The 13,208-nt window shown below is 36.6% G+C and overlaps 1 protein-coding gene across 2 annotated transcripts in view; it reads left to right on the top strand.

Annotated features, from left to right (window-relative positions):
- The first annotated feature begins 403 nt into the window (after positions 1-403).
- The window catches only part of LOC125280296, a 45,133-nt gene continuing 32,328 nt past the window's right edge, over positions 404-13,208 (top strand). The window contains exons 1-7 of one of the 2 annotated variants that reach the window (XM_048210738.1): positions 404-902; positions 1,140-2,278; positions 6,270-6,325; positions 6,584-6,800; positions 8,699-8,868; positions 12,324-12,500; positions 12,624-12,797. In XM_048210738.1, the coding sequence (XP_048066695.1) occupies positions 1,178-2,278; positions 6,270-6,325; positions 6,584-6,800; positions 8,699-8,868; positions 12,324-12,500; positions 12,624-12,797 (1,895 nt within the window). In that variant the 5' untranslated portion in view covers positions 404-902; positions 1,140-1,177. The remainder of the gene's footprint in view (positions 903-1,139; positions 2,279-6,269; positions 6,326-6,583; positions 6,801-8,698; positions 8,869-12,323; positions 12,501-12,623; positions 12,798-13,208) is intronic. The other variant, XM_048210739.1, reaches the window with a different exon arrangement.

Raw genomic sequence — 13,208 nt, 5'->3', positions numbered from 1 at the left:
AACTTCTGAAATCACGTGACTTCGGCGCTCCGAGTCACTGATTCGATTCGCAAAGCTCCAAAGCAGTGTTTTGAAATCAACCCATCACTATATTGTTGAAAAGTCCTAATTTTTTTTTTTTTTTTTTGGCGCACAAAAAGTATTCTCGTCGCTTTATAATATTAAGGTAGAACCACTGAACTCACATGAACTGTTTTAAATATGTTTTTAGTACCTTTATGGATCTTGAGAGAGGAAATGTCATTGCTGTGAATGCACGCCTCACTGAGCCATTGGATTTCATCAAAAATATTTTAATTTGTGTTCTGAAGATGAACGAAGGTCTTACGGGTGTGGAACGACATGAGGGTGACTAATAAATGACGTTATTTTCATTTTTGGGTGAACTAACCCTTTAACAATTTCTCTGACAAGCGGATGCAATGAGACCAGGTTTTCAGTTTGGTCATGTGACGTTCGACACATACCCTATACGGTTTTGGGAAACAGTCGTGACTAGTTGATTTGTTCAACGATGCATCGTATTGTGGTAGAAGCAGCGAGTTAACATACGTTGTTGTATAGGAAACGCACCCCAGAACAGCTTAGTAATTCCATATCAACGTCTCAGCAACCGCCCATAGTGTCTTAGCATTGTGGTGCATTGTTTTCCATGGGCAAACACCACTCATATTTTCTCATAGTTTTTAAATGTCATCTCTCAGCTTAAACTGAGAACTAGACTGAGTTAATTTCCTGGCTCCTCCCAGCGGGTTGGTTGTACAGTAATCTGGTTGTAATCTTCTTAGCTCACACAACGTGCTCTCTGCAGTTTGAAGGTTTCTCCCACATTTTATACAGATCATTAACTAAAGATGACACAAAATGGAGGCATTAGCAAATATAACATGCTGCCCCTGAGGGTGAGTGATTTTTATAAATACTTTACAAAACAGCTGTAGCCAAATGATTATCATAATTGCCACTGCATTATCTAAATGTAAGAAAATAAATGTTTTATCAGTTAACATTTAAATTATTAGATCTTTCATTGAATTGTTTGGAAGTTCAGCATTTTTTAATGCAGACCTCATGGTTATGCATGAATATTTTATTGAGCTGATAGAATGAGACCTTGTTTTTAAATGATACCTGAGCAGATCTGTATTGAGATGGCAAAATGTGAATAACAAGCAACATGCCGTTGCCTGAGGAAAATGCTGATGAGCCTCTGTATGCTCAGAAAGACAGTACAGCTTCATACAAGAACACACCGCTGAGCAAACTTCCCTCTATTCTTACATTTGGTTCTGAGCCCTTCATTCAGCAAACACTCTTCAAGAGGGGAACAGACTGCACTTTTGATCTTCCTCACCACAAGAACATTTATTCGGTTTCAGAGAGTGCAAGTGGCTCAAAATATGCCAGAAGAGCTACAACACTAAGTGATGCTACAGCCCTCATATGTTGTAATACAGCAGCCAAGCATAAGTGTGAGCAATGGAAGACCCCAGAGAGGGATTTTACTGAGTATTCCTCATTATCCACAATTTCAAAGAAAGACAGACCGCCGACCTGCTTTAAATCTGCAGACATTGCTTATAAACCCCAAAAGGAAGCACTCGCTTTTCAAAGACAAGATGAAAGGCTTTCATCCTGTACCTTTCATGAGCTTCTTGAGTCCTCGTGGATGTCTGCAAACTTGCATTGCTCGATGCTACACTTCAACTCAACTGAACAAGCAGTCTCTTTTTTGGAACATCAAACTCCCAACTTATCCGTAACCACCTCCGCGGTTTCCTCTCTCACAATACCTGTCGTCACGGAAAGTGAAAGGCACAGTAGCTACATTCCAAGAGATATCAAAAGACAACCAAGAAATGAGCAGCTTCAGTGCTGTAATACAAGATTCAGCTCTAGTCATGTCCCTAGAGTATCTATACATAGCAAACAACCAAACAAATCTCGACAAAATGAAGATTTTGTCAGAGACAGAAGAACTGATGGTGACAAATTGGCTTTTGATGGCCCTACTGAGATTAACCCTCATAAAAGGCTTGAAATGCAGGAGAATTTGAGTCAAATGCACCCACTGGTGATTCATAGAGAGGATGTAAAGAACCATACGCAAACCATGCAAAGAGTTTATCTTAAAGAAGCATATAAATATCCTCCAGGACTGGCAGGAAGTAGGAATGAACTAGTGTCTACTGATGGACAATATTTTACATCTCATCAACACTCATCTTTTGCAAAGTGTAAAGCCATGGCTGCAACAGAAGCTCGGATTTCTGCTCAGGTATGTTGACATCCAAAATCCCATAGTGAAAATATCCTAAATGAAGCCTACTGAAATTTCTATCATTATTTGGATCCAGTCCAAATGGAGAATTCCTTGGGAATTTTAAATAATAAATACTAAACTGTTTAGACTATAGTTTACTAACAGACTTACAGTGATTAATGATAAAAATAACATAAAAAAATGATTTTAAAACTGATTTCCTTTTCTTTTCTAGTAAGACATTTCAGTACAATACCAGTAGAGTTCTTATATGGATGACACATAATCCATTTGTACAACAAAAGTTAAATTAGAATCTAATATGTACAGTATACAGTACCCTCCACTAATATTGGCACCCTTGGTAAATATGAGCAAAGGTGGCTTTGGAAATAAATCTGCATTGTTTATCCTTTTGATCTTTCAATAAAATAACTTTTAATTTAAGTAAAATAATTGAAAATGGGGGAAAAAGCTCATTATGAAATAAATGTTTTATTTTTATTTTTTGTCACGTTTGTTTAGTTCACGTTGGCCACAATTATTGGCACCCAATTATTGCAACTTCCTTTTGCCAAGATAACAGCTCTGAGTCTTCACCTAAAATGCCTGATGAGTTTGGAGAACACCTGACAAGAGATCAGAGACCATTCCTTCATGCAGAATCTCTCCAGATCCTTCAGATTCCCAGCTCCATGTTGGTGCTTCTTCTCTTCAGTTCACTCCACTCATTTTCTTTAGGGTTCAGGTCAGGGGACTGAGATGGCCATTGCAGAAGCTTCATTTTGTGCTCAGTGACACATTTTTGTGTTGGTTTTGATGTTTGTTTTGGATCATTATCCTGATGGAAGATCCAACCACGGCCCATTATAAGATTTCTAGCAGAAGCGGTCAGGTTTTGATTTTTTATCTGTTGGTATTTGATAGAATCCATGATACCATGTATCTGAACAAGATGTCCAGGACCTCCAGCAGAAAAATAGGCCCATAACATTAAAGATCCAGCATTTAACCGTGGATATAAGGTACTTGTTATCTATGCGTGCACCAAACCCATCTGGTGGGTTTGCTGCCAAAAAGCTCTTTTTTTTTTTACTTTCATCTGACCATAGAAGCCGGTCTCTTTTGAAGTTCCAGTCGTTACCAGTTGTCGTGTCTGACAACTGAATATGCTGGAGATTGTTTCTGGATGAGCGAGGAGGATTTTTCTTGAAACCCTCTCGAACAACTTGTGGGGATGTAGGTGTTGTTTGATAATTTTTTTGGCTTTCTGAGACTCAAAACTCAATGAATCTCTGCAATTCTCCAGCTGCGATCCTTGGAGAGTCTTTGGCCACTCAAACTTTCCTCCTCACCGCGCATTAGGACGATTTAGACACACGTCCTCTTCCTGGCAGATTTGTAACATCTTTAGTTGATTGGAACTTCTCAATTATTGCCCTGATGGTGGAAATTGGGCTTTTCAATGCTTTAGCTTTTTTCTTACAGCCACCTTTCTATTTTGTGAAGCTCAACAATCTTTTGCTGCACATCAGAACTGTATTCTTTGGTTTTACTCATTGTGATGAATGATTAAGGGAATTTGGCCCTTGTGTTTCCTCATGTTTATACTCCTGTGGTACAGGAAGTTATGGCTGGGCAATTTCATGTTCATGATCACTCTGGTGCGCTAAAAAATGTAAATATGAATGGGAATATACTTCAGAGATATTTTACTCATAAGAATTTCTAGGGGTGCCAATAATTGTGGCCAACATGTATTGAAGAAAAACATTTATTTCATAATGTTAGTTTCCCCCCACTTTCAATTGTTTTACTTCTATGAAAGGTTAGAATTTTGTTAATTTTTTGAATAAAGATCAGAAGGATAAACAATGCAGATTTATTTTAACAGCTGCCTTTGCTCATATTTACTAAGGGTGCAAATATTTGTGGAGGGCACTGTATCTTATGGCCTGGTCACACTGTCATAAATGGAGATTATTAATAAATTAAGTTTTTATAAAGCCTTTATGCCTTGATTGGATACTGGGTGGAGAGAGAGGAATGGGATCAGCAAAGGACCTTGAATCCAAATCAGGTTGCCAGAAGCGCACTTCCACTATATGTCGGAGCCCTGCCGACAAGGTTATTGGCTCCGACATATATTGTACACCACTCAATGCTACCCCATACCCTTGCCATCATTCAAATGAAGTTATAATTAATGCATGTAAAAAAAAAAAAAAAAAAAAAAAAAAAATATATATATATACATATATATATATATATATATATATATATATATATATATATATATATATATATATGTATATATATATATATATATATATATATATATATATATATATATATGGTCTGTCTGAATACTTGATTCTGATTGGCTGGAAGGTGTGCATTCAAACTGTGTAATGCATTGGTAGTTCCACACAGTTTAATCACCATTTTATAATTAATGTGTTGCTTTCATTGAAGCGCACACACAGTGAAAAGAGATCACACAGCATGCATATACAGAAACATTCAGGAACAAAGAAACTTGTTGTCAACGCTGCCCTGAGGCAATTATTAATAAATTAACTTCACTACTGAATCAATACATTATATTACTCAGCAACAAGTTTGTAACATCACTGTTTTTGAAATTATTAATAAATCCACAGCTTCATTGTTAGTAGAGAGACCTGCACAGATGAAGGGAACTGCATCTCTCTCTCTCAATTATTCATTCAAATAAATGTTATAATTCAATCAAATAAATTTAATCATAACACACTACTTTATTTCTGTATCTTCTGTATCTTTAAAGAATGCTAGATATAATGACTTTTACCTGACAAAAATAAACATCATTTACCAATAAAATTTTGCACTGCAAACATCAGACAACCATGACATAAGCAGGATAATCGATGGCTGGGTATGCATTACACAAGTTTAATGTAATGTACTTAATGTACGGAGGCTTCATGTGGGGTGTTTTTTGCCTCCACATTGTGCATTATAATCATGTAATGCCATGGATTATCCCTTACATATACAAAAAAAGAAGTTTGCATTCCAATGAGACTGGGTTGTAAATTTTAGATCATGTTGATTCCTGAGTGTACAAAGGTGGGCACTGGACGTCAATGTAATGTCAGAAAGACAGACTCCAATGTTGAACAAGTAAAATTTGGGCAGAAAATGAAAATCGGTTAATGTCAAAGCTCAACATTGGCTTGACGTAAACCCTTACCACTGGACAAACAGCATTTTGGTTTCTTAATACCACGACTTCAACAAAAATCAGCAAAATATCAAAGTGCAATAATGTTATTTAACTTTGTGTGGCTGTTAGCATTATGATGTTTAGCAGATGTTGGGTTTTGGATACCTTGCCTCATGACTAAGTGTAACAACGTGCCTACATCAGACACGAATGGCACAATGCGAGCGCTTGTGCTACTTCTGACACAAAGAAAAAATGGATTAGTGTTAGACACAGTGTTTGTGTTTGATGTCAATATAATGGGATGAGGCATTTGGAAGAAATATGATTACTTAATACCATAATGAAAGTTCATTGGTTTTAAGTTATTTTCCGACGTAGCCATTAGGTTCTCATTCGACTTAAAGCTGCGCTGTGCAGACCGATCGGGGTATGACATCAAAATTCGATTCAAAAGCCTATGGAGCCGTCTGCTCTCTAATCACTCTCGCTGTACTTTGATATCATACACTGATCAGAGCAGCACTACTTTAAGTCACACACCTATCGTCCTGACATAGAATTTTGGTCACCTGACATCAGAACCTATATTCAACCAAATAGAAATGTCTTATGATGTTGGTGGCAGCACTGCTGGGAAGATTCTTATTTAATTCCATTAGGATTGGTTTCCAATAAGAAAACCTATTCGCATTCCTTTAAGATTTTTCTTGACTAGCGTGTTTTGAAGGGATAATATAATTTGATTTTATAAAACTGAACATGTCTTTAACATTTTTCTTTTTGTTTGACAAGCTTGATGTGGCACCAGAGGCTTATGATGGCTTTGATGAAAAGAAAATAGAAGAAAGGTAAAGGAAATAAACTCTGTATCTGTGTCAAATGCCTGTTTTTGTGAAAGCATAAAAATCCTTCTGATAGAGCTGATATAACTAAATCTTTTAACTTGTTGTGACTTGTACCTGTAATTTTGGGCTCAGCTGAATTAATAGAATTAAATGCTTTTTAGAGCCTATGTACTGTGTTTAGATTAAGAGATTTATCTGGAGGTTGGGCCCTGAAATATGTCCGGTGACTGCCATTGATGTGCCATTGTGTGTTATATGCAGGTGTGAAGACCTGTATAGGTTCCGTCTGCGGTTGCGCTGTCTGAGATTGTGGTCCAAAAGACTCAGGTTACTCTCTCAAGCCTGCTGTCATGACAGAAGACGGGTTTTAAGCAAAGCTCTGTATGTTCTGCGATGGGCCGCAAAGATTCATTGTTCTCAAAATGATGCAGTGGAGAAGAGGAGATGTAATTTCCTGCTCTATCAGAGTTTTTACCAGGTGGAAAATTTGTACAACAGCACAATACTCTAACACTAATATATATAAAAATATATATAATAATAATATATTAACTCATATATACTTAGTCAGATTACGTACTACATTTTTATTGAAGATTAAAGGTTTGTTATTAGAATTCTAATATATATTTAACAGGATTGATCATTCATTTTAAAAATATTTTGAAATTTTTTTTTTTTTTTTTTTTTTTTTAAACAGATTTGAGTTATGCTGCATATGCTATTTAACTATTACTATTCAACTACTTAAAAGGTTAGTTCACCCAAAAATGAAAATTATGTCATCTATTACTCACCCTCATGTCGTTCTACACCCGTAACTTTCGTTCATCTTCAGAACACAAATTAAGACATTTTTGATGAAATCCGATGGCTCAGTGAGGTCTCTATTGCCAGCAAAGTCAGTGAGTCAGTGAACCTCTAAAGATCCAGAAAGTTATTAAAGACATATTTAAAACAGTTCATGTGACTACAGTGGTTCAACCTTAATATTATAAAGCGATGTAAATACTTTTTGTGCGCTAAAAAAACAAAATAACAACTTTTCAACAATATCTAGTGATAGCTGATTTCAAAACACTGCTTCGAAGCTTCACAAATCTTTTGTTTCGAATCAGTGGTTTGGAGCGCCAAAGTCACATGATTTCAGCAGTTTAGCAGTTTGATAAGCAATCCAAAACACTGATTCAAAACAAGAGATTTGTGAAGCTTTGAAGCTGTGTTTTGAAATCAGCCATCACTAGATATTGTTGAAAAGTCGTTATTTTGTTTTGCCGTGCAAAAAGTGTTCTCGTCACTTTATAATATTAAGGTTGAACCACTGTAGTCACATGAATTGTTTTAAATATGTCTCTAGTAGTGTTGTCAAAAGTACCGACTTCGGTACCTATCGGTACTGAAATTTTAAAAACGTGACGCTTTGAGCGCTGTTGAGCGGATCTCTGATTGGCCATTGTGTTGACGCGGTCATCGGATATGGCTGTGATTGGCTACAATGATCAGCGTGTGGGAGCATTTGAAAGCACACGGAAGTGTTTGAATTTGAAAGCGTTTTGAAAGTGGGAGCTCGAGCGATTGAAAGCAGGCGTCTAACAGTGGACCGATCCGCGATAGACGCCTGCTTTCAAACGCTCCCGTGTGTATCTGTGTAAGCGCTTAGTGAAGAGATTAATTGATGACTATTTACAACGTTTTTACAGTGTTGATCATTGAAGCCTATCACAGACATATCCGATGAGCTGTGAAAACAACGGCCAATCAGAGATGGTTATGAATCCACTCAACAGCGCTCAAAGCGTCACATTTTTTAAATTTCAGTACCGACTAGGTACCGAAGTCGGTACTTTTGACAACACTAGTCTCTAGTACCTTTTCTGGATCTTGAGAGGTTCAGTGACTTTGCTGGCAATAGAGGCCTCACTGAGCCATCGGATTTCATCAAAAATATCTTAATTTGTGTTCTGAAGATGAACGAAGGTCTTACGGGTGTAGAACGACATGAGGGTGAGTAATTAATGACAGAATTTTCATTTTTGGGTGAACTAGCCCTTTAAAATAATAAATAACACTGTGACAGGGTTGAAATAATGTAACGCTTTATGAATGGACTAGGGTTGGTAGTAATAAATAATAACTGTATCATGGTATGGATTCCCATGTGATCATCCCCAGATGTTTTTGATATACTATGGCACAGTTTCCTGAAAATATGCCGCAGAAATTTACAACATAGTTGACTTTGATAACTATGATTTTATAGACAGTATGACAGTTTTTGCATGGACAAAAGCCAAAATCTGCATGGTGTTAGACAGTAGACATACCATTTCAACTTCATATCTTTAAGGTAATAGTACCTGACATATTCTGTTACAGTGGAAGAATCACTATGAGAGCAGACACCTGGATAACTCATTACACAATGAGCGCAACACAGATGCTTTGAGAAAACGACTCATTCAGCCCAGCAGAACTTTGGTTTTGATGACCACATGTTCCACCTGGAGGAACCTACGTGTGCTCAGAGCAGCTGTGATTCATTATCAGTAAGAATCATCCTGTAATCTGGATCAGATCTACAGTTACCTCACAATGAATAAGAGTCAATAGGGATGTCTGAGTCACTGTCTTGGACAGGAATCAGGATTTTCCTTTGCTATTTATCATGAGTTTAACCTAAGTTGTGCATAGCGTAGGTCCTGGTTGGTTTGTTACCTCTTTTAGAATAGGGCTCCCATGCGCTTTGAAAGTACTTGAATTTCAGACACATGAATTCAAGGCCTGGAAAGTACTTGAAAACAAATATTGGTCCTTGAAAGTGGTTGAATTAAATTTGAAATAATTTTTGTGAAAATTATAACATGCCCCACTTAGTCCTAGTATATTTGTTTTGGAATATTATTTTACAATCAGAGTTTTCCATTGCGGTACTTCCCCTTGCTTGGTTATTAGGTGGGGTTTGGACATTTGAGCAGCTGTGACACTTGCTGTGTCCGAAATGAACATTCTTATAAGTGTGTGCGATATTGATTGTGGACGATTAAAAGGTCTCAGTGATCTGCTTTAGAAGAAATATTGTTGTATCTTGCTGTAGTGCTTTCTGCGCCTCCATCTCAACACAATATGTAGTACAAAGCGACATACATTCACATCACGTTAACACAGCAGTAGAGTTATACTCACGGAACACTGCAGTTATTCACAATCACAAAAGTTTATTATTTGCATGTGTTTTAAAGCCTTGCTGGTTAAACATTTTATCTGTGTGCTGGTCTGACGTGCTTTTCTGAGCGGGTACACCCGAAGCACGAACACTTTAAAAGCCTGTCATACACTGCATTTACTGGACAAAGTTATCATTTGCATTTTATTCTGCTAAAAACTGTCAAATACACACAAGTGTGAAGTGAAAGTAAACAGTTGAGAGAAAATCAGATGCGTGTCAATATATTAGATGCGCGCATAAGCCTTAAAGGGAGAGACAACACATGCTGCTACTTGTCCTTAAAGGTATAGTTCAACCAAAAATTAAAAATGACAACTCTAAAGTTGTTCCAAACCTGTATTAATTTCTGTCTTGTGCTGAACACAAAAGAACATATTTTGAAGAATGTGGGTAACCAAACAAATTTTTAATATGGGGAAATAGTTTGACTGTACTGCTCAGTCACTGGCAAGATAGTAAAATCAACATGAAAAAGATTTGTGATCAAATCATGAATCGTTAGCCCAAATATGAACGTAATTCACCAAATTGAATGTTATAACATGGTCTCATGAATTTATTCTAAATTTATTCTTTTAATATTCACTGTCTAAACGCTTTGCATGACTTAAAGGTGCCCTAGAATCAAAATTTGAATTTACCTCGGCATAGTTGAATAACAAGAGTTCAGAACATGGGAAAGATTCATATGTTGAGTTTCAAACTCCATTGCTTCCTCCTTCTTATATAAATCTCATTTGTTTAAAAGACCTCCGGAAAACAGGCGAATCTCAACATAACTGACTGTTATGTAACAGTCGGGATCATTAATATGTATGACCCCAATATTTGCATATGCCAGCCCATGTTCAAGGCATTAGACAAGGGCAGCCAGTAACGTCTGGATCTGTGCACAGCTGAATCATCAGACTAGGTAAGCAAGCAAGAACAATAGCGAAAAATGGCAGATGGAGCACTGATAACTGACATGATCCATGATTACATGATATTTTTAGTGATATTTGTAAATTGTCTTTCTAAATGTTTCGTTAGCATGTTGCTAATGTACTGTTAAATGCGGTTAAAGTTACATCGTTTATTACTGTATTCGCGGAGACAAGAGCCATCGCTATTTTCATTTTTAAACATTTGCAGTCTGTATAATTCATAAACACAACTTCATTCTTTGTAAATCTCTCCAACAGTGTAGCATTAGCCCGTTAGCCACAGAGCATATAGCCTCAAACTCATTCAGAATCAAATGTAAACATCCAAATAAATACTATACTCACAGGAATCGATGCATGAATGACGAACATATTGTAAAGATCTATTTGAGGGTTATATTAGCTGTGTGAACTTTGTTTATGCACTGTATAACTGCACTTACAGTCGAGAGCTCGGGAGGGCAGGGAGCGAGAGATTTAAAGGGGCCGCGCAGCCTGAATCGGTGCATAGTTAATGATGCCCCACAATAGTCAGTTAAAAAAATTAATTAAAAAAATCTATGAGGTATTTTGAGCTGAAACTTCACAGACACATTCAGGGGACACCTTAGACTTATATTACATCTTTTAAAAAGACGTTCTAAGGCACCTTTAATGCATTTTTCTTTATAACTTTTCTATAAGTGGAATGCATCGTTATATTATATTTTTAGTATCTCAAACTTTCCTGAGCAGCGTTTTGCACTCACAAGGGGAGTATAGCACCCTCAGGCGAGCGCAGGTGGGGTAAAATGCCCCCAGTCTGACAAAGCAATTTTCTTTACACATTTCCAGCAAAATCAGAGTACAGGACGTTTTAGCTTAAAATTAAAAAGAATATAATCAATTATGAATAACAAAATTATAACACACTATTTGAAAAAATATTGTTTGCTGATGCTAGCTAACTAGCTACCTGATGTTAACTTTTAACTTTGGTCATTTTTAAATATAAAGTCCAAATATTTTTATTCAACCATCTAGTTAGATTACATTTGATGGAAAAACAAAGAGTTTGATTCTCAGAACAGAGTAGCTACAGTAATTATGATAGAAGGAAGCCATTCCCCTGGGGCATTTTACCACACGTGGCTGGGGGCGTTTTACCCCAAAGACTAGGTTTGAGTTTTGAGTTTGTAATTTTGGGAAAAACAATAGAGGGGGGCGCTTTCCCCCACTCTATGCTAAATTCACAATTGTGAGTTACAAAGTCAGAATTGTGTGATATAAAGCCACAGTTGTGTCTTATAAAGTCAGAATTGTGATATATAAATTGCAATTCTGATTTTTTTTTTGTTTATATCTATATTATATCTATATTATATTGTATATATTCTTTATAAGCCACAATTACAATCCATATAATCCTTTTTTTTCACTCAATTGCAAAATTTATTTTTATAATATTCTCTCTATATTATAATGTTTTTACTCAAGTAATGATTCAAAAAAATGAAAACCAAAACTAGTGTGGAATAATTGTTAACATTAGGGATAAGAAAGCGGTTTTAATATATTTTCAAAATGAATGTACAAATGATTCTGTACCTCTTTTGGGTTAAAATGGATGCAAATGCAATAGGAGGGTTAAAATGTTAAGTACTGTCAGTGGACTTTCATGACGCTCCATATGCTGGGATGTGAATTTGATAGGTGCTAGATATAAAATAAATGGTGCTTTAAAAAGTCCTTGAATCTGTGTTCATGAAAGAGTGGGAACCCCGTTAGAAACACCACTCTCCTTTTTTTAAGAACATGTAAATACATAGTTGTGTATGTAAGTGTGCCTGTATGTGCTTTAACCCTGCAGTCTATCTGTACTGTATAAGCACTGGCTTCTGTGGAGGCAGGCGTGTTTAAAGCAGTTCTCTAGAAGACAGCAGGAGTGGTGGGCATGTTCGTGGTGGGGCAGACAACTCCAGAGCAAAGTCTGGACCCTGTGGATAATAACCTATCAGAGAAAACAGCTGGCCACTGATCAGTACAGGTACAGACAGAACATTCTGTGTCATGCACAAGTCTATTTCTGTCTCCAAAATGTTGATTGCATTCTCAGAATTTGCTATCTTATATAAATATCTGTTAGAATGAGATCTCTGTCTTTCTATAGCATGCGTTTATTAGCATCAGCATGGATGAAATGGAAGATCAGTAACCGTCAGAAGAAGCTGGAGAAGTTGATGCAGTCCACTCAGATAAACAAGCTTCTTCACTTCTTCCATCATTGGCAGAAAAGGACAGAAACCTGTCAAAGAGAGAGAGAAAAACAGTTCCTTTTGAGTCGGTAAGAGTCCATCTGCCTCTCATATTATCACCCTCATGTCATTCACTGCATGACTGATTTTCTGCCATAGAACACGAAAGGCACCAACACTGTCAGAAAAACAAATGTGCTTTTAGGGGTACAGCAGCTTTGGGACACTGGGACAGTACCCTTAAAGAGACGACCTTAAAGCTTCAAGTCAAGTCAAATTTATTTGTATAGTGCTTTTCACAATACACACAGTTTATAATGCCTTAGTGCTTTGTCATCAAGTTCTAGTGCTGGACATTATAACGATATATAATGATACAAATGATTTAGATCTTAGATCTACCTATATTGCATTTATAGTGTTGTGAGAACATATAGTGCCACAGTCACTCGCATCGTATGGCAATTAAGAGATTTAAATATTAGTTGGTCTTGTTCTAT

This window comes from Megalobrama amblycephala, linkage group LG12 (assembly GCF_018812025.1).
Source record: "Megalobrama amblycephala isolate DHTTF-2021 linkage group LG12, ASM1881202v1, whole genome shotgun sequence".
Classification (NCBI taxonomy): domain Eukaryota; kingdom Metazoa; phylum Chordata; class Actinopteri; order Cypriniformes; family Xenocyprididae; genus Megalobrama; species Megalobrama amblycephala.
Note: the sequence above shows the minus strand (reverse complement) of the source record. Positions and strands in the feature narration are given on the sequence as shown.